We start from the raw sequence: 21,101 nt of genomic DNA, 5'->3' as shown, positions 1-21,101 counted from the left end.
CTGAATCGTTAATTCATCATTACACAAGACACTGTAGAACGTTGCATGTTATTCAGGATGCGCAGACGTGCAAAAAGAAGAACATACTCTTGTCAATTGTGAACAATGACATTCAAAAAGAAAGACGTTAAATATTGATTTTTTTTTTTTTTTTTAAATTGTTGGAATAAACGGACAGAATGTAAATATATTCCACTCACAGGTGTGGACATATAGTAAATAGTCAATTATAATGTGAGTTTGAATTTGAATTCCACTTTTTTAATAACAATATTAAAAAGATCTATTAAGACGATTAAGTCAGCATAAAGGGGGGGGGTGCTGTCAGTATAAAAACATGACACTTACAGTCATACTGTACCCCAATGAGGCATTTCTGTAGCCATCGAGAAGGAAAAATGTGCCAGCATATTTGTCATTAGCACTTGACATATGAAAAACAAGGCAGGGAAAAAAAAAAATAGCTTGAGTGAGAGGTGTGGGCGACGCCAGAAGCAAAGTGTACTCAAGTGGGTGCACGGAGGTGACAAATGAACGTGTCCATCAACGGAATGCACTCTCACCTCTATTTGCACGACTCGCTGTGTTTGACACAAATCGTTTTTGCGCTCTTCATCCAATGTGATTTGCAAGCAGGGAGGTGTTATTTGTCATCAAATGCAAATGTCTGCTCATGCAAAAAAAAAAAAAAAAAAAAGGGAGTTTGATTAACATGTGACTCTTGCTTCAAAGTTCAGCAAATATTTACAACTTTAATTGTTTAGGTTTGAATTACACAAAACTGAATTGATTTTCTATAATTATATTGAGAGGCGCTAATGTATTTGGATGTTCATCCTAAAGTTTAGTTCAACAGAAGACCAACATTACACCTTTACAACATTACAAATTTAACTAAAAGTTTTTGTATTTCTTATTATTTAGTGGGATTTACTTTGCTTATTTAATGACCTAATAAGCAATTTAATTATTATTTTAAAATTCTAAATGAAACTTTTTTTTCTTTGAAACACTAACTGTTCCAAAACATTTGGAGGCAGTGAAAACATTTAAATTATGACGTAAGATTAAAATAGTTTAGTGCTTTGTACATTTTTAATTCACATACACTTAAAAAAAATGGCCATCAAAAACATTGCTCATTAAAAAAAAAAAAAAAAAAAACATTACTAACAATGTAAATGCAATAAAACGTTTCCAATAAAATATGTTTTTGTAAAATCCAAACGGATTTGAATCAATCACTTTTTTCAGCATCGGACACAATTTATGAATAAAAAAAAAAAAGTGATATTTTCCCCGCATTTCTTGTCACGCGCTCAGGGCCCTTCAGTAAATATAAGGGATGATCCTGTAGGGGACACGTCGGCAATATGTGTCCCATGCGAGTCCATATTTGGCTCGACAGTGTCGCTCGTCGCGGGCTTCGCGGTGAATCAGCAAGACGGTAAAATATATCACGTAGAAGTATGGCAAAAGATGTGAGAATCCTACCGAAAAGAAGCAGATGGGAAAGAAGATCATTATTTCTGGAAATGACCGTATTGAACCTGCACATTTTCTTCTCCAGCTTGACAGTGGGTGGGTGTCATCATTTCTTTTATTTTCTCTTTTCGATCGAACGTCTATTTGGTTTCTTCGGTCAGGGGTTGTTCCTTCCAACGCTCCTCATTGTGCTTATTTTCATATTTCTTTCCCCTCAACTTTTGTACTTCTCAGTTACAAAAGCAGCTAAACAATGAGTCACATCTTGCTAATGCGTCAGCAGAAACAAAAGGACTGACAGCCTCCGGTTTTATGCGCGCTAGACGGGAACAATGAGAGCAGACCTTCGATGCGTCTAGCGAGAGTCGCAACAATTTATCTGATGATAGGAGGAAGCGAGGGAACGGCTGCGGGTTGCAAACGCCACTACTCTGTCACATTGAAAAAGGATCAATCATCGAAATGATAAAGCGTTGTGGCGTTGCTGTACGGTGTCTTCTGCAGGACTGCTAAAATTGGCTCAGGAATCGAAACGACCAAATTTATTATCGGGAACTGAAATGAAAATTGTAAATATTCCCCAAACAATTTTCCTTTTCAACCAATGAACGAATAACCTGGCCAAGCGGCGCAAAGTGTACAGATATAAACGTGTCCATGCACGATGCTGTGTTCTTACCACAAGGCAGAGACCAAGCCAAGGCCATGAGGAGATCGCCCAAGTAATTGGGATGACGAACAAGACCCCACCAACCAGACACCAGCAAACGCTTCCCTGTTGCTGTGGCGATGGTCTCCAGCCCTGCGAGAGGCCGTGGATAATGCCGAGGGGAGAATGTCGCAATCACTTCAGCTAATTAGCATTTCGCAATCTCTCTGGCAGACGCCCTTGATAGAGGCCTTCACTTTCTTATATTATTCTTTAATCCACACAGAAGAGAAGAAACTTTTATAAAAAAAAAAAAAAAAAAAAGCAATCCGTACTGACTTGCAACACTCGGATGTGTGGGGTTTCTTCTGAATTGATTCTTCTGCGAGTTGGATTTTCGGAAGATGTAATATCCAATACCTAAGAGCAAGGAGGATGAAATAATATCGTAAAAGTAGAAAAAAAATCATGTTATAAAACAGAGAATAAGAATGTGGTTACCATTTAAAATGATTATAGCGGCAACTCCCGATAGACTTAGAGCTTGAGGATGTTCGACCAGAAAGGCCGCCTGCAGGCTGTACGTGAACGGAACCCAGGTCAGGTCGCCGAAGACGAGCATGAAGCCAAAACCATCATGCACGATGTCCATCGTGGTCAAAACCGCCTCCTGATAACATCAACATACGGATGACACGGGGAAGTGAGTTATAGATGATAATTCGTGCTTTGAACCATGCGGCTAATTTAGGGATTTTTACGGGCTAAAGAGCTTCCTGCTGCCAAATCGTAAGGGCCAATCCCAATTCTACCCTTGTTTGACCCCTTCAAACACAGCTGCAGGTAGTGATGGGAAACTGAAGCTTCAATTTTGCTTCATGAACCAGTTGTTGTATTTTTGAGTCCTCTAGATGGCACTGTTGCTTTAAATAAAGGTGTGCGTTCAGCCCAATGTTGAACAGAGAGCGCCATCTACAGGACTCCAAAAATACTACAACTGGTTCATGAAGCACATTTGAAGCTTCATTTACCCACCAGTGGCTGCAGGCACTCACGAGAATGAAGGAGTGTCGCAATTCTCACGGCGAAATGAGCATTTCATGCCACTGAAAAATACGGATTGCCGTTTGGAAAAAACACTTTTATACAAAACGTGACATCAGGTAAGACATGCTGGTTCTTCACTTTGACCCGTTTTGCGAAAAATTCTTGGCCAAATTATTACGGAAAACTTCTCTTTCGGACGGACCGACAGACTTCTGGCAAGTAATATTCAAATATTCAGTGGGCTGACATCCCACCTCGTTCCACAGAGCGTCAGCTACGTACAGCAACTGAAAAGTGTTGACCAGGATCATGGCGAGTGAAGGGGAGCCTCGAAGCTGCACTTCTTGCATCAGCATACCAAAGTTTATGACCACCTGAAAGAAAAGAAGATGAATGCAACAGTATTCCATTTCGCTGTCTGTATTTCGAGTCAAATAATGGACGTGATTCTGACAGTTGTTATTTTGCAACGGAAATCTGTCACAATTACAAAATACAACTGCCGAGTGATCGTTAAGCGAGGCAGCTGATGAGAGAAACATGTAGAGTCATTAAATATTTTTTTTTTAATTCCAAATGCCGCCTTGATAACTGATTTGATTGTTGCAAGGTCCCAAAAAAATAACTAAACTTTCTAGACAATATATGAGTCAACCACGTGGTTGTTGACACACAAAAAGTGCATGCTCTCTAATTTATTCATCCATGCCCTGAATTTAAAGCATTTATTCCAGAAAGATCAGATCTTTATCGAGGCTCGAATGACCTCACGTGAATGTCACCTCGGGATGAAACTGCGTCTATGAAAATATGACAATCATTGACACATCATTATTGTATTGTTTTGTTATATTTTTTTTTTTTTACGCCTTGGATTGAATTTTCTCATTACCATGAAATAAAACGAAATATCTCAATTTAACTGAGTTCACCCCCCTTGTGCTTCTTGCATGAACTGCATATGACTCTCGCAGCAAAATGCATACTGGACCAAACAATATCATATATTGATGTTCCATCTGCTCCATGTCACGCTTTTGTTTGGGTCGCGTGCAGGAAAGACTTCAGCAAAGGCCGGTAATGAATATAAACATACAGAATTTTACAGACTGGGAAAAGTACTTGGCAAGGAAAAGATGCTGTCAAATAAATATTGTCAGACATTCAACCAAAATCTCCCACACACAGTTGAGTGGGAGGTTTTTGTGTTCTCTCCTACACAAGTCACTCTAAAATGATCAAATAGGCAAAGTCTTGACTGTTTTTACTGGAAACACAAGAAATAAACATAGATGTCTCCGGATAAAAGTTTTACTTACAGACAGAATGGGCAAATCAGTGCGTTTTGTTGAAACAAATGTAGATATTGAACTTTTTGACTAATTATTGGAAATTCAAAAGTCCTTAAAAATGTTGACCAAAATCAAATTCCTCAAGTTGGCAGGGTGAGAATTATTTTTGTGATTCTGACAGTGTGAATAAAAAAAATAAAAAATAAAATAAAATGCAGGGTTATGTTGAACAACATCGCCACCCAGTGGCAGCGTCCTCTAAGAGCAGTCAGAAGACGCAACACAAATATTCACTCTGATAAAAAAGTTAGCTTGGTTAATCGATAATGACTTTGTTGAAGACAAAAATTTAAAAAAAAAATGTTCTTTGTTCTACTTACCCAGCCGATCAGACCTGGTCTGAGCTCACAGAAATATTTAAGGTCAAAATGACCGATTCGAGGGTTCAGCTCCCGTCCAATGAAGAAGTCATATAGAGGATTTCCTAGTTTAAAAAAAAAAAAAGAGTGAAACTTCAACACGTAACAACAATGATATGACATTTAAAGCATACACTGCAAACAAATGGAAGTGTGCTTTTTTTTTTTTTTGCATTCCTCTCAATCTGGCGTTTTAATTGTAGTCAATGAACTTTAACAAAATAATCAAGAGTCTTAGGAAAGACAGAAATTTTAAAACAGCTCTTTCATGAGCTCTCATTTGATTCTCGCAATCTGTAAAGTTGTGATAATCATTGACAGAAGACTAAATAAACCCCCCCGAAGGAATTTTTTGCTTTGTTTGATTAGATGTTTACAACGAGGCCCGTCTGAAGCATATGGCTTTGATAAAACGGTGTAAATGAGTTTTAGTTAGCAGCGGTTGAATTTCAGCTTTCTGGAGTGTGTTGTGTGTGAGTGTTCACTTCATGCCTCCAGCCTACTGGCTGCAAATCCAAACGGTTGGATACGAGGACATTTTACTGCTCTCGACAAAAGCATTTTACCTCCCATCTCTACCGCTTACCTAAGGGAACATCTGAACTCTTAAGCACATCGTCTAACAAATACAGTGTATATAAACGTACACATGAATGATTTGAAGACTTGTTCGTTTAAAAAAAAAAAAAAAAAAAAAAAAAAAAGCAACCCTTCGCTCTCACCTGTATTGCCCCCCAAAGCAAGCGCATGAGTCGGAGCCCAAAAGGAAGAGACATAGAGGTAGACGGAGAGAATGAAGGACACTCCGATTGCACACGCAGCCAGGGGCAACATCAGCACGAATAGATGCCCCAAAGGAGCCTTGAACATCACAAGTAATATCAGCAATGCGCCGCTGATGCACAGGCTATGAAAACCTGCAGGGGAGAAACAAACTAAATAAATCTTGTTGGTCTCCAGTGAAAACCTATGCAGGTTTAGCAACTTTAGAAATTGAATGTTTGTTGAGGTTGTAATGTAAATAAGATGAAGTGTAGGCTTAAAAAAAACAAACAGATGGAGCGATCACTCTCATTAACGTAATTAATTTTTTTTTAAAGTACCGTTTATGGGATATTTGAGACGTGTTCCATCCCTCAGCACTAGTCCCTCAGATATCTGCAGAAACATTAAAAAATATATATATTAACAACTCACGATAAAATCATTTGCTAGGTCCAACTCACGAACCACAACATTAGGTACACTTAGGTACCTCAGTATGATACATGATGGAAATATTGAAATATTTTTCTGCAACTCTTGAATTGGATCTGCTTATACTGTACAAGCAGGGTTCATCTTGAAAATTCAAATCCTAGAATAAAAATGATAAAACTTTCTGTGAGAAGCAGCTCAACATGCATAATGAGCGTGTACCTTTCCAAACGGTAGTAAATACAGGAAAGCATGCAGAGCTATCCAGCCCAGCAGGAGGAGGGGAGCCAAAGGGTCCCACAAGTGGTCGAGCGAGGGCAATGGCGGAGGCCACTGGAGCAAAGCTGCGTCAGGAGATCGACTCAGGCAAATCAAGAAGAGCACCGTCAACGGCAGAAAGATGGGGATGCAAACGGCCCCTGGGGGATGTCATACAGATGCAAGCAGACAAGATTTGAGAAGTGATTCGTACTGTAAATAATTCACACATCTCAGATGGAACAAGAAGCTCAGCTGTCAGTGGGTTTGCAACATTTCAGATGAGTTATTTAACATTTTGGAGCTTGGAGCTGTCACATTGAAAGCCTGTTTTCATTTCTGAAAAGAAGAGTCTGAATCCGACGCTCAGTTCAATACAAAAACAAAGGTCCAACGCACGTAGTTGCTGTGATGGGTTTGCTTTTTATTTTTTTTTATGTTCAATGACAAGCATAGTTTGTACACGCTGGAGGTGACGACTTTCTGAAGCACATTTTTCTGATGAGAAGAAGTTTCTGTCTTTTTAAAAGAAAATATTTGTATGTTTCTCACCAAGACATCCATATCAGAACATCATTTTTTTTAATTAGAATTCATTAGAGGCAGTACAGTGGATAATGCTGAGAAAATCTGCCTCTCTGCCAAAAGGTTTTAGATTTGATTCTTGACATGTTGGAGTAAGCCACTCGACTTATTTGTTTGGTATTTTAGACTCTAAATTTGTTCTGATGTAAATATGAGGTTGAATGCTTGTAACGCTTTTTTTTTTTTTAAATATTTCTTTTTGAAATGACCAAAAATGAAGTGACTCACCTAGGGTTCCTCCAAACTCTCTCTCCGTGTTATGGGAAGCCTTGCCATTTGGTGCGTGGCTATTTGATCTCATTATTAGTCTGCTGTAAAAACAGAACATTATTACAAGTTATGATCCAAGTACATTTTGATGATAAAAAAATTCCTGAGTAAATATTGCCCAGCAGTAATGTAACATTCATTAACATTCAGCGTTTTTGTGACCACAGAAGTTCTACTCTAATATTCTGCATTGTTTTACATACATTATCTTTTGAAATGCATCCATGAACATGTATGTGGTAGTGATGTTTCTTTAATCTCACCATTAGAAACATAAAATCAATTGTTAATTCTGTTATGAAGCAAACAAGACCAAAATGCCTATCAAATTATTTCCATTTACTATTTTTTCTTTAGCTCTCCTCCTGGATTCCATTTAATTATAAAACAAGTTTTACACGAGTGAAAAATATCCAAAAGTTAGGTACCTTTCTGACGTGATGGACGTAAGTGCAATATCCGAGAGAAAGTGCAGCAGTCAAAGCAGGTTTGAAATGGCCACGCCTTCAACGTGTTTCTAAGACGCAAACGATAGGCTAGCCAATCACATCGCTCAAAAGAATCTGAAGAGGGCGGGGACAAAAGTCCTTGGCCAATCAGATTGGTTGCTTCGGTGGCGTCAGCAATCACCGCACAACATGGACACTGGACAGCTGTTGTAAAACACCTGAACACATCCATCCATTATCGGACCCGCTTTATCCTTACGCGAGTAATAGTTACAACAATGTGAGGACGTCGAATACCTCGAGACCAGATGATGTGTACACATTTATTTAAAATATTCCGTACTGGACGACGCTGTAGTTGGCTCCTCGGTCGTGTTCCTGTTAATTCAGCTACGCACTCCGAAAGGGTTTTCCAACCCGGGGTACGCGAGCACATTGTTGGCTGGTACGTGGAAACATTTCAGAAATTATTTCCCAGCACTGTGGCCCGAAGTAACACAGAGAATGAGAGAGGTCAAACATGCAAAATGGAAATACAAGAATGCACTCAAAATTAGCACACTGGAGATTGCGACACATTTATTTATATATTAAATTAATTGTGCATTTGAGTCACTAATCTGTACTAATTATAAAACTCACAGTATAAAGCATATGAACACTGTGGATTAACTGAGATTACTAATAAAAATGCCAAACATGATTTGTAAAAAAAAAAGAAAAAAAGTTATCCTTCATTTAGTCATGAGATTGCAGGACCAACCTCTAATGTATATAACGTGGTTCCAGTTTTATGAAGTCAGGGTTTGGGATAGTTAGTTTTTATTAATAATACAAAAATAATGCCGTGTTCCCCATTCGCATGATGTATGGGAAATTCTGCGTTTTAAATTCAGTTGAAGTATTTGGACTACCAGGGCATGTGTATAAAAAAAAAAAATGAAGTTTCGGATTGATTAAACTGATAGTGTTTGCTTACCTACTGTTTAATTAGTGTTTTGTGAGTTAGTTAGATTTGTCTTACCAGGGTTGTATTATTGTATTTACAAACCGATATGTAATGAATGCTTTATGAATGTTTTCATGCTATAACTAACATTTAGTAGTACACTCAACAAAACAGTAAGACTCCAGTGTTTGATAACATCCAGTAGTTGCACGGACGCTCTGGTTAACCACTCATTGGCGCACTTTGAGCTTTTAACCTCGTTCACAGATAACTTCAATGACGCTTTGCTCCATCGGAGCGGGATCCAGGCAGCGGTGGGCGGAGCTCCCTACTATCTCATCCAGCAGAAAATGTACGAGGTTCTCGTCGGACACAAAACGCCACAAATACATCTGCAGGTAGTGACAGTCCACCTGGATTTGCTGCAGCCCGTAGCGGCCAAAAGTACGAAGCCGGACGCACTCCAGGAAAGTCTTTAAGCTGATTTTAATGATTCCCGTCATCACCGAGACCTGCACCAGATGAGGAATGAATATTTGAGCGACTGTCTGCGTGTTTGAGAGTGAGAACATGGTAAAGAAGAGCACCCACCTTATTGAACTCCACTGAGCTGAAGATGTCAATGCGTTCAGAAAAAAGCTTGTGGATGTTGCTCAATAGATTGGTGTCCATGGGAGCACTGCGGACAATTAAAAAAATAATAATAATAAATAACTAAAATAAAATTTACTTTCCAGCATTCAGTCATCTAGTCAAGCAGTGCAGTTCAAACAACTGCACGCCGTTTCATTTATATACAGTCATCCTTCGCATATTCGTATGTACTGCACCTTGGTGTGTAGCTTGCAGCATAGCGAGTTTGCTGCCTTGAGCTGCTGTAGACCGAGAAAGTCCTTTTGCTTGAGTCACTACTGTGCGCTTTCCTCACACCTTCCTCATACAGAAGACCCACCTGAGGTGATCAAGAGGATGGAGGTTTGCTTAAACAAGCGAGAGACAGAGACAGAAACACAGAGAGAGAGAGAGAGCGCGAGAGAGAGAGAGAGAGAGAGAGGGCGTGCTAAGGATATGTCACCTGCACGTCAATCGAGGTGGTGTCCTCTACAACTCTCTTCATCACCGCGCGCACATTTCGGGGCTCGATCGTGTTGACCCAGTCTCGCGTTTCGACACTCTTTCTAAGCATCTGGGAAATAATTAGGCCCTGAACCTGCAAATATGAAAACAAAGACAATACAGGACTGCATTCAATGAAATAAAGCTTAATGATATGATGTCTTGTTGTTATTTGAGATTCATACACAAGAGTATTTCTAGAATATGTAATGTCACAATTCAGGTGTCAAGGCAACAATTCTCTGGGTTTCTAATATCCCCCCCCCCGTCTCATGTAGTTGAATAGATTATATTAGAAAATTGGAAATGGAAATGCCAAAAATTCTGTGAGATCATCCCCGCAAGAGACAGACTCTTTTTATTGGATAGCACTGGATTGTGTCGGTCAACCTAACATTGCGGCCTTTGTATCTGCATGCATTCAGTAATAAATCAGATTTCCCCAGTAGGAAGAGCAACTACCTTGACGTAATGGTTCAGCAATTTCTGTGCTGCCTCCCTGGCTTCTGCACATAGAGCAGTGACGGCCGTTACCGGGCTGTGGTGCTGAAAATGAACAAAAAGAAGGAAACATTTAGCTACAAGTGAAGTTAAATGAAAACAAAATTCAACACAAAAGCCAGTTTAGCTTGATAATATATAAGAAAATGATGAAAATCAATTTTACCTGCGCCAGGAACTGTTCATCAGTCAGAGTAAGTATATAAGAGATGGTGGACGTTTCATAGTCCAAGCAGAGTCGTGAAAGGAGCAACAGGAGAGCTGGCGGCGTGGACCCTCCTTTGTCTCCCGCGCTCTCACAAAACTGACGAGAGGACTGACAGATGAATTTTATGAAACTCACAACCAGGCTCTCGCGGACACCCTGGCAGCAGAATTCCCCCTACGAGAAAAAACAAGGAGGTGAAGGATGAGGTCGCATTCTAAACGACTAAGCAGTCACCACAAAAAAATAGAACTTCTCACACTCAGAATTTGAATATTCACCTTAAAGTACGGCTTATTGGAGAAAGTGATGTCCTTGGCTGTGAACAGATGCACCGACGCCAACACCGACTTGATCTGATTTAGGATGGAAGCTGACAGGGAGGACAGCAGCTCGGGGAGGCTGCTCGGAGCATCTCTGCCAGAGGCCGGGCCGCCTAGATGAGAGCCGGCCCCCGGAGCAGCCAGCGAGAGGCGAGGGGTCGCCAGGGCCTGCCGGACGTCTGTCAAGCTGTCCATGTAGAAACTCTGGAGAGCAGCGAGGTACTGCTTGACTCGCTCGGTTGCGGCGCGGATCACAATCTCAGTGCCTTGGGCCGGCACGGAGGAGCCCGGCAGAAGCTTGGCAACAGCTTGGAGTCGGCGGTGAAATCTATCAAGGGCTCGGACCAAGAGGGAGTTATCCGCGACCCCCTTTTCCTCTTGGATCCTTCGCTCCACAAGCGAGAAATATCGAGTTGCCAAGTCATCCACGAAGGCGTGCAGCTTGCCGTTTGCCATCTGGGGAATATTCTTGGATGCGAGCTCGCCCGTCTGAGCGTGGTTAATGAAAAGTTCTTGATATGAGGTGATTACTAAACACAAGCTGCTGACAAATTCATTGCAGCCTCGATCGATGAACTCCAGGATGTCGGTGTTTGTGGAGGGAGAAGCGAGAGCGCTCGTTTTGGGAGTGCCGTCCGGTGGCGAGCCAGCGGCGGCGCCGGGGGAAGGCCTGCGTGCGGAAGCATCTTTCACGGCCGATGAAGACGGGCTGGGTCTTATCTCAGCCTCCAGGCCTTGCAGGTCCAACTCCAGACGAGAGCCCGCATGGCTCAGGAACTTTTCGCACAGCTCCTCTGCTGGCTCATCCAACTGCAACAGCAGCTCGACGCACTCGGATAGGTCTTTGGCACTCGAGCCACCATCCCTGTGAGCAGAACAACACACAAAGGACTATTACACCGACGGTCTAACACCCCACCATGACATCACAACTTCTGTAAAAATAATGTACAGTTATTACTTTGTCAAGCAAAATAGAACTATTGTTAAATAAAAATTTGAACGACAACAAAAATTCCAAGACAAATTATACTATATAGTCTGGAGCGGTGGGCTCCATCAACTGGACCGGGGCCTGATACCAGTCCGCAAGCCACTTTAGACCGGGCTGCACGGATGGCGAAAAAAATTGCTAAAATTGCAGTTGACGCATGTCAAGATGGTAATTTTCACAGACGCATGACGCAAATTAACCCCACCAGTTGGCGATATGAGTAACGATAGCTTTGTTATTCTGCCTGGATTCTGTAGTCGCTCGTCTGTCATGGCGTCGTCAACAAAACTGACCTGAACTTTTGCCGAAGCTCCTGCGCCAGTTTGTCCATGATGGCATGACAGTCATCCTGAATGCCCTTGAAGGAAGGCATGTGGCTGTATTGCTGCAGGACACAGCGAGCACGACGGTGGGAACTCACTGCCTGCGCATAGGCTTGCAGCTCCAAGCATTTGTTTAATCTGGCAGGCAGTTCAAACAGAAACTGCAACTTTCTTAATAAAGTGTGGACGCCTAAGGAAGACAGAAAAAAACATGAAGGCAGACCATAACCTACCCAACAAAACGGTGAGGTTCCAGTGTGTCACCTGAGAGTTTTGTAATCTGAGCATGCTGGTCTTCTAGAGTACCACTGATGCGAGCACTAAAATCAGTGATTGCCGCCATGTTTGCAGACAGACAGTCCATTTCATCCTCCATCTTTTTGAAATCATTCTTCATCTTTCGAATGGTGTCTTATGGAAGAAAAGTGAGATGGTTTGGATTATCGTGGAATTGTCGACCGCTTTAAACTTTCAACAGTAATTTAAAGATGATGGCAAATTCTCTCACCTGTAGCTGATATGAACTTGTTGTAGTTTTCATATACCAGCGTCTGCATGTCACTATCCAACGAACGGATCTGCTTGACCATGCAGGTCTCCTGGTCCATCAGCTCTGCAAGAGGGCATTCTTTTCGCAGCTGAATTGGGACACACAATGGACGTTTTAGTACTGATGTCATTTTTACATGCAAACCTATTATATAAGTGTTAACATCAATGAAGCGTCCCTTTAAGACAAATTTGAAGAAAAAGAATTTCCTCTCGACTTTGATAAAGAAATGTACTGAAAACAAATACGAGATTGTTAAATACCTGTCTGTTGGTGTTAAGAATGTTGTGACCTCTGAGCTCATGGGAAATGGATCACGTACTTGCTTTTATTGTATTTATTTATTTAGATTTCTTAGTCCGTATTGTGACTGAAGGAGTCCCTGCCTCACCTTGTTTAGGTAGTGCTCTGGATCAAAATGAGGCCCATTGATGTCACAGGGATCCAGCGATTGAGGCTTCTCATCCGCCTTTCCTTCTTCGTTGAGTCCGTAGTAGAGTTTCAACATGCCGTGCACCCTACGCTTCCTCCCGGGGTCATCGGAGGCCGGGGCTTCAGCTTCCATTGCAATCGGCGGTAGTCAGATGACGAAGGTCTCACTAGCAGCTGGGCGGGGGGGGGGGGATCAAACGTTTACTAGCCGAAAGCGGAACCAAAGCAGCTGTGCAATATCTCTGTAGCTTCGAGAATTACATGCAGAGAAACCGTTTACAAAAAAAAGAACTATACACCGGTAGTCTGTCAAGACGTTCTGCACACAATACAGCACTTCCGGATGCGTTGCATCGTAGGCGTTGCCACGATGTCTCCAAAGAGTATGTGCAAGCAAGAGCTAATCTTCTTTAGGTCGTAACATTGTACTTCCGGGTAATGCACGCGGAAATGAACTCCGATAGAGGGCATTTTTCGTTTATTTATTATTTTAGTAGTGTACTGTACTGTTTTGTTTTCCTTAGTCTCAAACGACAGTAATTTTAAACTCCTTAACTATAAATCTTCCTATCTGATGTGTCCGTTGGTACAAAAGCATTGTGAGCTTGTCTGGTTCTCCGGTCGGAGAATGTCCCAACACAGGAATTGATCCCAATCCCCTCATAGAAAAAAAAAAGTCTTTATGCTTCATGCGGGTAAATATTGCAGAAATGTAAATAAAAATAATAAATACACGTACAAAGGCAAATGAAAAATGTTTAATATTAATAAAATGCAGTTTCAGTGGGGATACATCCAGGGGTCAGTGAGTTTAGATTGAAGGTAGATTTAAGCATGTCTAACACACTGTACGATAAATAAAGTAAAAATGCAACATTTGTCAACTTATCTCGATCTAAGTAGTAAATAACCAAGATTTTCCATATAATAGAACACATGAAAACTGTCCATTACTAAATAAAAAGGCCCTCTTCTTAGGTTAGTTGTATGTAAATATTTCTATTGTCTTCTTGGATTGCTGCGCTCAGAAAGAGTTTATTCCACGAGCACCAGTAAGTAGAATAAGTTGCATTGCATTTCAATATACTGTATATAATATAAACATAGTGTTATTCAATAAAAGCCAGAAACGCATCTTACAAGTCTGGCTTGGTCAACTTCCTTACACTCACTCAGTTTGAAGAGGAAATGTTAAAACGCCTGATGTGCTGAAAAGAAATAGGTTCACTTAGGAAAAAGACTGGCTGACTGAAGAAGCAATTCTGTGTCTTCTTACTGTTTACCAAACGCTGTCATTGTCATCTAGAGAGGAAAGGGAGTTAAATGTGGAAAATACGTTAGAAAGTACACAGTTCACTGGTCAAACAAAAGCCAAACTCCGCTTACTGCTTCAGCGCAGTACCGCCATCAGAATACAAACGCAACACCAACATGAAAGGCACTTCATGCTTCTGCAAAGTGACTGTTCAAGAGAAAACACAAGTACAAACCCATATACATGAATATACAAAAACAAATCATTTATAAACAGTGCACCCTTAGAGTTAATGATCACATGTATTGGAATGCCTATTCTACAATATGACATGCATAGTATTAGTGACGACATTCCACTTTGAGAAGTTGGATACATAACATGGCAAACCTAGACAACGTGCGTAGAAAAGTACAAATACTGAGTTGGTTGCATGGAAATGAAGAAGCTTGATGTTGAATGGCTTTAAGGATGATTTGTTTTGAAATTGCAAGATATGTAATTCCGTTGATGCCCATTAGTGAGGTGTTTGCTTAGTGAGACACCTCTACTCTTTATTTCTAGTCCCATGTTACAAAGTCACACAACACAAGGGACATAGAACAGAGCATTACCATCAGCTCGTTGCAGCATTTTTTTTTTCCTTTTTAAATGTTTAGTGAACTTACCATTTCACAATTGCATACTTAAAATCTTAAGATAAAAGTCATCTGTTCTTTCATTCCATCCCATGATGCCAAAAGTCAGCAAACATTAACGACCTGCTGCAGACAAAATCTGAACAACGCATTCCTAAGCTATTGTCTACTTGGTGACCTTCTGGAACAAGGCACTGAGAGCTTAAAAAAAACAAACTATTATAGACTCGCAAAGACTGTCCCTGAAATTTGTAAGGATAGGCAGTCATAATAGGCTAAGCTGTGACGGTACTGATTTACTCAGGCTATCAAGGGTTGCAAAGGAAAAAGAGGTAAATCAGCTGTTAAGCGGAAGAGGTTTTTGAATTTCGCACATGAGCACTGCAGAGCAGTCAAAAGGTTCATGCGACAGTTATCGCTTGCGGTCATTTCGATATAAGGCTTTTCTCGCTGTATTTAGGCTGTTGTCAGCACTTGTGACCCTTTGAAGCATATCAACTAACAAATCACTTGGCGTTCACATTAACATATATTCAAAATATACACAACAACACAAGATAAATATGGTCAAAAGAAGTTCCCTCACTTGGTCCGACATGTTCGTGTGTTTTTGTCTCCTTTAAATGTTCCGTTTTGGTCTTTGTGAGCAGGCGGCGGTGCTGCAAGGTGTGGACTTTTAACCTTGCTCCAGGCTCTCTGTCACTTGCACAGAAGAGTACATGGGTCCTGATGTCTGTCGCGTGAAAAAGGATGCAGCTCTTTTCGGCTTTAAGCATTTGATTTCTTTTCCTGGCGAGAAGAAAAACGTAACAGACAAAAGTTTAATCTACTTTTTGGATGGTGACTTGGCTTTGCATTGTAATCGCCAACTCACCATTGTCAACATAATTGATGGTGTTAAGCGAATGGACCCGGCTGCACACGACGCTGCTCTGCCGGCGCAACATCCCTCGCCGTCCCCCGCGTCCATTCTTGTCGCGGTCATCTTTGCTAGAGGCTTGTTGAGACCGACTGGCGTCACCGTCTGTTTCCGCCGCGGCACCTCCCTCAGACATTGACCTCAGCTCCACGCAAAACTCGATGAAGCCACTCATGAGCTCGGCCTGAGCAATATACAGACGCGCGGCGTACAGATTAGCTGAAGCTTCATTTTGCGGGGCGTTGTTGGCGTCAATACACACACACATTGGTGAAATAAAAAACAGTATGGGACGTCGTCATTGCTGTCTGGGGGACAAAAAGGTACACAACCTATTTTTTTTATTTCATATCTGCTGGTATTGCGCCTGACTTAGAAAGTACGTTCTCGACAACAATTGGCATTCATAGCCACAGATGAACGGAAAAGGCCGACCTGAAATAATGACAGAATGATGACTGACGGACTGAGAAAATTAGTGAAGACAATAGACTCACTTGTTTGGAGTAAATTTTCAGCAACTTGTTGACTGGGGTGCCGTCTTCATTGCCATCAAACTCGAGCCACAGGATGTGCGAGTCCCCTTCCTCCTCAGGGTAGCTGTGGTCCCAGGAAAGCTCATTGAAGCGCAAGCCGAGAAGCACATGCTGCATCAACATACATAAGAGAAGAGGAGTCATTATTATGAGTGGGAAATGGAAATTGGCTTTTAGAGATATTACAAAGCTGATCAACAAAGAGCACCCACTTTCTCCTTGACGTCCATCACATAAACTCCCTCCAGCGAGATCCCAACATTGACAGCTTTACGTTTCACCCTCTGAAGGATGCCTTGGGCGGGTTTGTCAATTTCCCCATGAAAAAAAGCACACCTGTTTGAACAGTTTACAAAGTAGTCAGTTCTCTGAATTCTCAGTCATGTTTTTTTTTTTATTAATTAAATTACTACCTACCCATAATAAGGCAGAGAGTGACATGTTCTGAGGTACTGCTGTAGAAGCTCTGAGTCCTGCTGAGAGTCTCCCGATATGTTGATCTTTCTGTACTCCTCCAAGAGATTCTGTTCCAACACTGCCTGACGGCTCGATTTCCCTCTCAGCGTGGAGAATAAACCTCCACTCCCCATGGCCACATGTGCCGGTAGGAAAGAAGACAGCTTCTTCTCTCTGTGGGTTTATGAATATATCACCAATGACTAGCAGAACACTTTTAGACTGTATTTGAATTGACAAACTTTGCCCAAAAAAAAAAAAATCTTAGTCAACGAACCCTTTGGTAGATTCAAATACAAATGTGAGGTGCTAATGTATATTAACAGTTAGAAAGACTGAAAACATTTGTTGACTGCTCACGCTCTGGCATTTATTTACCGTATAGTAGTAGTCAATTTCTGCCTGTCGAGGCCTGTCCCCTCATGCAGAGCAAGAGACAAGCCTCCAAGAGACGCCCAATGTTCAGGATCGCAGGGGTATCGTCCAGTGATGATATTTTGCTTGGCTTCTTCATATAAAAGACGTAGCACTCCCTCATCTTCGATCTGAAGACCATGGTGAAGATTGTCAACAAGCAAACTGGGCGAGAGTAAAGCTGAACGTTGTGTAGGTTTACTCACTGCGTTTAATAATGATAAAATAAATAATAGTACCTGCAGCTCTTTAGATTTGGGATAAAACACATTCCGACGGTACTGCAGGCAGGGCTCATCTGAGGAGAGAAAAGAGAAACCTTGAGTGCAGGAAGGTGAGTAAACTCTAAATATTCAAATGTAAAAATTCAGAAACATCCATTCTTGTTTTTTGTTCTGCGCATTATTGTTCTTCATACTACAAGTTTGACAAAATATAAAGATGCAATTTCGGAAAGCTGACAATTTAAGATTTTCAATGTTAAAAACGTCACCATTTTTAACAAAATACAAAAAAGAAAGCTTTGAGGAGCAATCGATCACCTTGTGAAATGTCTTCCTCCGAGGCTTCCGTGAAGCGATACAGCAAGTCTTGCCACTGGCGACACACCTTGTACGGTTGGTGCCTTGCCTTTAACTGCAGCTCTGTCGAGGAAAACAGAGGCACGTATGATAATCAAACAAAGTAATTACATTTAACGCAAGTGATCCTCAAAATTCTGAAATTTTGTTATCATGCTCACTGAGAAGTGGATAAAAATAAATGCGGGTAGAGAAACAAAAGTACTAGTAAGACGAACTAAAAAAAGTAAAATAAATTAAAAACGTAATGAAAACAAAAACGTAAAAAAATAAAATAAAAATAGCACAGCGCTGACAAGGCTATACGTACATATGTAAATTTGTAGATTAGAATTTATTTATTTTTACCAAGTAGGGGAGAAGACAGCCAGAAGGCAAAGGCATCCTGCGCACACTCAGGAACGTGAAGAGCCTCTCGGACAGAGCGACCCAACTCCTGCACGGTAACACTGCCAAGCCCTTCTACTGATAAGTGGACCGCACTGTCACCAAACAGGTATATGAGCACATCTTGAGCTGGGAGGAAAACACAGTTAAAAACATAAGCAATAGATCAAAATGAAAATCCATGTCCTGATGAGTATTCACACAATGACTCATTGCACATACTGTGGGAGAGGGTCGCAGAAGAAGCAACACTTCCTCTTTGCGAGCGGTCATCTGACGAGTCCGGAGGGAAGCTACACACATCTCCTTCCATCTCAAATCTGAAACACAAAGAGAGTTATGCTTCCACACACTAAAGAAGCTCTGTACATATCAATGTATTCATTAAGCCAGGGATTCTCAAACTTTTTAGTTGCAGAATATGCATAAACAAGAAGCAAAATGTATGCCCCCTTTGGACTGACACCATCAAAAATGCTTATGAACAACATTGGTACCGTCACCACAAGGTACTGTATCATTCGGAATTTAGGGGGAGGGCTACATATCTGGCATTGGATTTTGCACTAATTCTTATGACCACTGAGTTTATGTATACACTTCGATGTTGAGTAACAGCATATTGTATGACGATTAACAGTGCGATGACGTAATTCAAAACAGGGAAGGATCTCAACCAGTAGATTAATTAGCTTCTATTTGTTTGTCCGTGGACATGGAGACAGCAACAAACATTCAACACCTCAGTTGAGTTATGATAACTCGTTGACGTGGAATTATCGTTTATGTGTCACTGTTCGTCTGCCCATCAACACGGGATTCCACAGGACTTAGTTCATCGCTATAATGCTTCCCAGCAGCCCTGACTTGTGCTAAGTGTTAGCATGGCGACACTTGCTAACTTGATAAACATTGGAAACCGAATTCTACCAAGTATGTCCATACAAGGTCACGCCAATTGCAAAAGGATGAGACATTCAAATTCACCATATTTAAGCTTGTAAATAATGAGTCAATACTACAAAAGGAGAGACGAATATTTTCGTGTTTATAGTATCAATGCAGCTAGTAGGGCTTAAATGTAAAAAAATCGAAAACTATTAGCGTTAATGATGTTAGCATGCCGTCTAAACTCTAAATGCGGTTAGCTAGTGGAAGAGGAACATTTCTGTAGCGTTCCACCAACCTGTCAATTTGAGGGTAGTTGTTGCTCCACGCCTCTGTCGTCTCTGGACACGAAATAATCAAACTTAATTCATTAGAAACGTTCGTCTACAATTCGATTTATATACCGCTGATGAATGCTTAGTACTCGCTTGTCTAAAACTAGCTTTCCGGAAAAGCACGATTGTTACGGAGTGCGCGAGTCGCTCACGACTGGGCGTCGTTCAAACACCGGAATGATGCATGTTCACCAACCCAAAAAAAGAAACGCTCGTGATCAAAAGTGGATATAAAAGAACACGTTACAACATAAGCCAAAATAAACTTAATAGAGGGCGGAAGTGATGCGACAAATAACACTAGTGAGTCAGCACTTGTACCGAGTACATATCGGTGAAACCTTGAAGCGGTGCGTGTATCGCTTTAAGAAAAACTCACGTGACCATTGCAGAATTGTGTCGTTTGAATGTGCCGCGCCAAAGCGTGTTTGAAAAGAAATAAACTGCATCGAAATGTTGTGGGTGCTTGAAGTGGAAGGAGATCTTATCAGATGTGTGAGGGAAGCACATTTTTTTTAATATTTGAGGGACATTATTGTGAAAGTGGGGACACGGGTGATACACATTCTTGTACAGTAGGTGGCGATATTGCTTGCAATCCGCCTGATTGCAATGATGTTAGATCCACAGCAGAGGTCACCATTGAGTGTCAATACACTCCTTGATCTCTCATCAACACATTACTAGACGTCGGTTTAATGTGATAAATCATATTAAGTCAACTAAATTGGTTCGGAAATGATGATTATGATCGCAATAAAGTGCTTTCGCGGGACATGACGACGTCAGATATCATACGCCCCTAACGTCAGCGCAGCTATGCAGACAGATGAAGTAAGCCTTTTAAAATATTAATTTCACTGAATATGGATGATGAAGTTTTTCTTTGAACCCTAAAGCTATTCAGGTCAGAAGAATATGTAAGGATTTATACTAATGAAGTAACCTTGATCTTTGTTTTGTGTTTGTCGGTTTTATTCACCTAATCTTCTTGAATTGTTCAGTAAATTGCGTATCCTTGTAATTTGTATTGTTTATGTACATTGTAGTTCTCAATTTAAAAAAAAACCCAAGTAAACTGATGTCGTTTGTAAAGTTAGACAGAGTCAAAGTAAAAATGTGCATTATTTTGCAATATAATACACAACATTATACCATTTTTTTTGTATTTATCATACTCTATGATTCTGTTGCACACCACAAAACACAAGCTGACTATCAACCAATAGCTGTCTCAAGGTTCCTCACATTTCCCCAAATGAGGTTTTGAGTTTTTCTTTGCCCTCTGGGGGGTTCAGATCAGGCGATGTCGACTTTGGGTATGTGAACCCCTCTCAAAGTTACTGTGATTAAGGGCTCAACAAATAACTTGGCTTGACTTGACGTAGCGGCGAACGTTTGCGAGTGTTTGAGTTGGACATATGATCTTATAGCGAATGGTAATGAGGGAAAAATAATTCATTTCCATTTGTTACCTTATTATTGTTACTTTTATTTACAATTATACCACAACACATTCAGTAAGAAGAATCAGTACTGCAATGCAGTTCCGATATGAGACTGCAAGGGCAGCAGGTTTGGTATTAACACAAATGAGATTAACAGATCTAACAGAGGTGTCATGTTAGAGGACACTCTTAATGTCTTT

At 40.9% G+C, this 21,101-nt stretch overlaps 3 protein-coding genes across 4 annotated transcripts; all 3 read right to left on the bottom strand.

The window, feature by feature from the left end:
* Positions 1 to 725: 725 nt before the first annotated feature.
* tm7sf2 (transmembrane 7 superfamily member 2) lies at positions 726 to 8,056 on the bottom strand. Of its 2 annotated transcripts, none has more exons than XM_088280120.1 (11): positions 7,631 to 8,056; positions 7,161 to 7,243; positions 6,312 to 6,508; positions 5,996 to 6,050; positions 5,615 to 5,809; positions 4,854 to 4,957; positions 3,436 to 3,555; positions 2,636 to 2,804; positions 2,474 to 2,554; positions 2,165 to 2,287; positions 726 to 1,490 (listed from the first exon to the last, which is right to left on the bottom strand). In XM_088280120.1, the coding sequence occupies exons 2-11, from the start codon at positions 7,231 to 7,233 to the stop codon at positions 1,330 to 1,332; spliced, it is 1,278 nt and encodes a 425-aa protein (XP_088136246.1). In that variant the 5' UTR covers positions 7,234 to 7,243; positions 7,631 to 8,056; the 3' UTR covers positions 726 to 1,329. The 2 variants fall into 2 exon arrangements, with proteins under 2 accessions (XP_088136246.1, XP_088136247.1); XM_088280121.1 differs by having other exon boundaries at positions 7,161 to 7,240.
* Positions 8,057 to 8,204: 148 nt separating this feature from the next.
* vps51 (VPS51 subunit of GARP complex) lies at positions 8,205 to 13,430 on the bottom strand. Its single transcript, XM_088280119.1, has 11 exons — positions 13,004 to 13,430; positions 12,571 to 12,700; positions 12,327 to 12,473; positions 12,033 to 12,252; positions 10,704 to 11,610; positions 10,384 to 10,599; positions 10,179 to 10,262; positions 9,676 to 9,810; positions 9,431 to 9,552; positions 9,192 to 9,279; positions 8,205 to 9,112 (listed from the first exon to the last, which is right to left on the bottom strand). Exons 1-11 carry the CDS (start codon positions 13,175 to 13,177, stop codon positions 8,852 to 8,854), a joined length of 2,484 nt encoding a protein of 827 aa, XP_088136245.1. The 5' UTR covers positions 13,178 to 13,430; the 3' UTR covers positions 8,205 to 8,851.
* A 357-nt stretch (positions 13,431 to 13,787) lies between these two features.
* frmd8 (FERM domain containing 8) lies at positions 13,788 to 20,792 on the bottom strand. Its single transcript, XM_088279352.1, has 11 exons — positions 19,417 to 20,792; positions 18,453 to 18,550; positions 18,192 to 18,359; positions 17,805 to 17,906; positions 17,502 to 17,560; positions 17,227 to 17,393; positions 16,810 to 17,022; positions 16,605 to 16,728; positions 16,354 to 16,503; positions 15,812 to 16,040; positions 13,788 to 15,726 (listed from the first exon to the last, which is right to left on the bottom strand). The coding sequence occupies exons 2-11, from the start codon at positions 18,541 to 18,543 to the stop codon at positions 15,614 to 15,616; spliced, it is 1,416 nt and encodes a 471-aa protein (XP_088135478.1). The 5' UTR covers positions 18,544 to 18,550; positions 19,417 to 20,792; the 3' UTR covers positions 13,788 to 15,613.
* Between the last annotated feature and the right edge of the window lie 309 nt (positions 20,793 to 21,101).

This window comes from Idiotropiscis lumnitzeri, chromosome 17 (genome assembly GCF_059441095.1).
Source record: "Idiotropiscis lumnitzeri isolate Australia: NSW breed Sydney's pygmy pipehorse chromosome 17, RoL_Ilum_1.0, whole genome shotgun sequence".
NCBI classification, from domain to species: Eukaryota; Metazoa; Chordata; class Actinopteri; order Syngnathiformes; family Syngnathidae; genus Idiotropiscis; species Idiotropiscis lumnitzeri.
The sequence above is the reverse complement of the archived record's forward strand: the minus strand, read 5'-3'. Positions and strand labels throughout refer to the sequence as shown.

Coding starts and splice junctions, on each gene's coding strand:
- tm7sf2 (XM_088280120.1), bottom strand. CDS start 7,233: ATGAGATCAAATAGCCACGCACCAAATGGCAAGGCTTCCCATAACACG. Junction 4,958..5,614: donor TGCTTTGGGGGGCAATACAG/GTGAGAGCGAAG, acceptor TTTTTAAACTAG/GAAATCCTCTATATGACTTC. Junction 2,288..2,473: donor CACACATCCGAGTGTTGCAA/GTCAGTACGGAT, acceptor GGCCTCTCGCAG/GGCTGGAGACCATCGCCACA.
- vps51 (XM_088280119.1), bottom strand. CDS start 13,177: ATGGAAGCTGAAGCCCCGGCCTCCGATGACCCCGGGAGGAAGCGTAGG. Junction 12,701..13,003: donor CAGAGCACTACCTAAACAAG/GTGAGGCAGGGA, acceptor GTCCCAATTCAG/CTGCGAAAAGAATGCCCTCT. Junction 9,811..10,178: donor TGCTGAACCATTACGTCAAG/GTAGTTGCTCTT, acceptor TCATATTTGCAG/GTTCAGGGCCTAATTATTTC.
- frmd8 (XM_088279352.1), bottom strand. CDS start 18,543: ATGGAAGGAGATGTGTGTAGCTTCCCTCCGGACTCGTCAGATGACCGC. Junction 17,023..17,226: donor AAATTGACTACTACTATACG/GTAAATAAATGC, acceptor ATAAACCCACAG/AGAGAAGAAGCTGTCTTCTT. Junction 16,729..16,809: donor CACTCTCTGCCTTATTATGG/GTAGGTAGTAAT, acceptor CTGTTCAAACAG/GTGTGCTTTTTTTCATGGGG.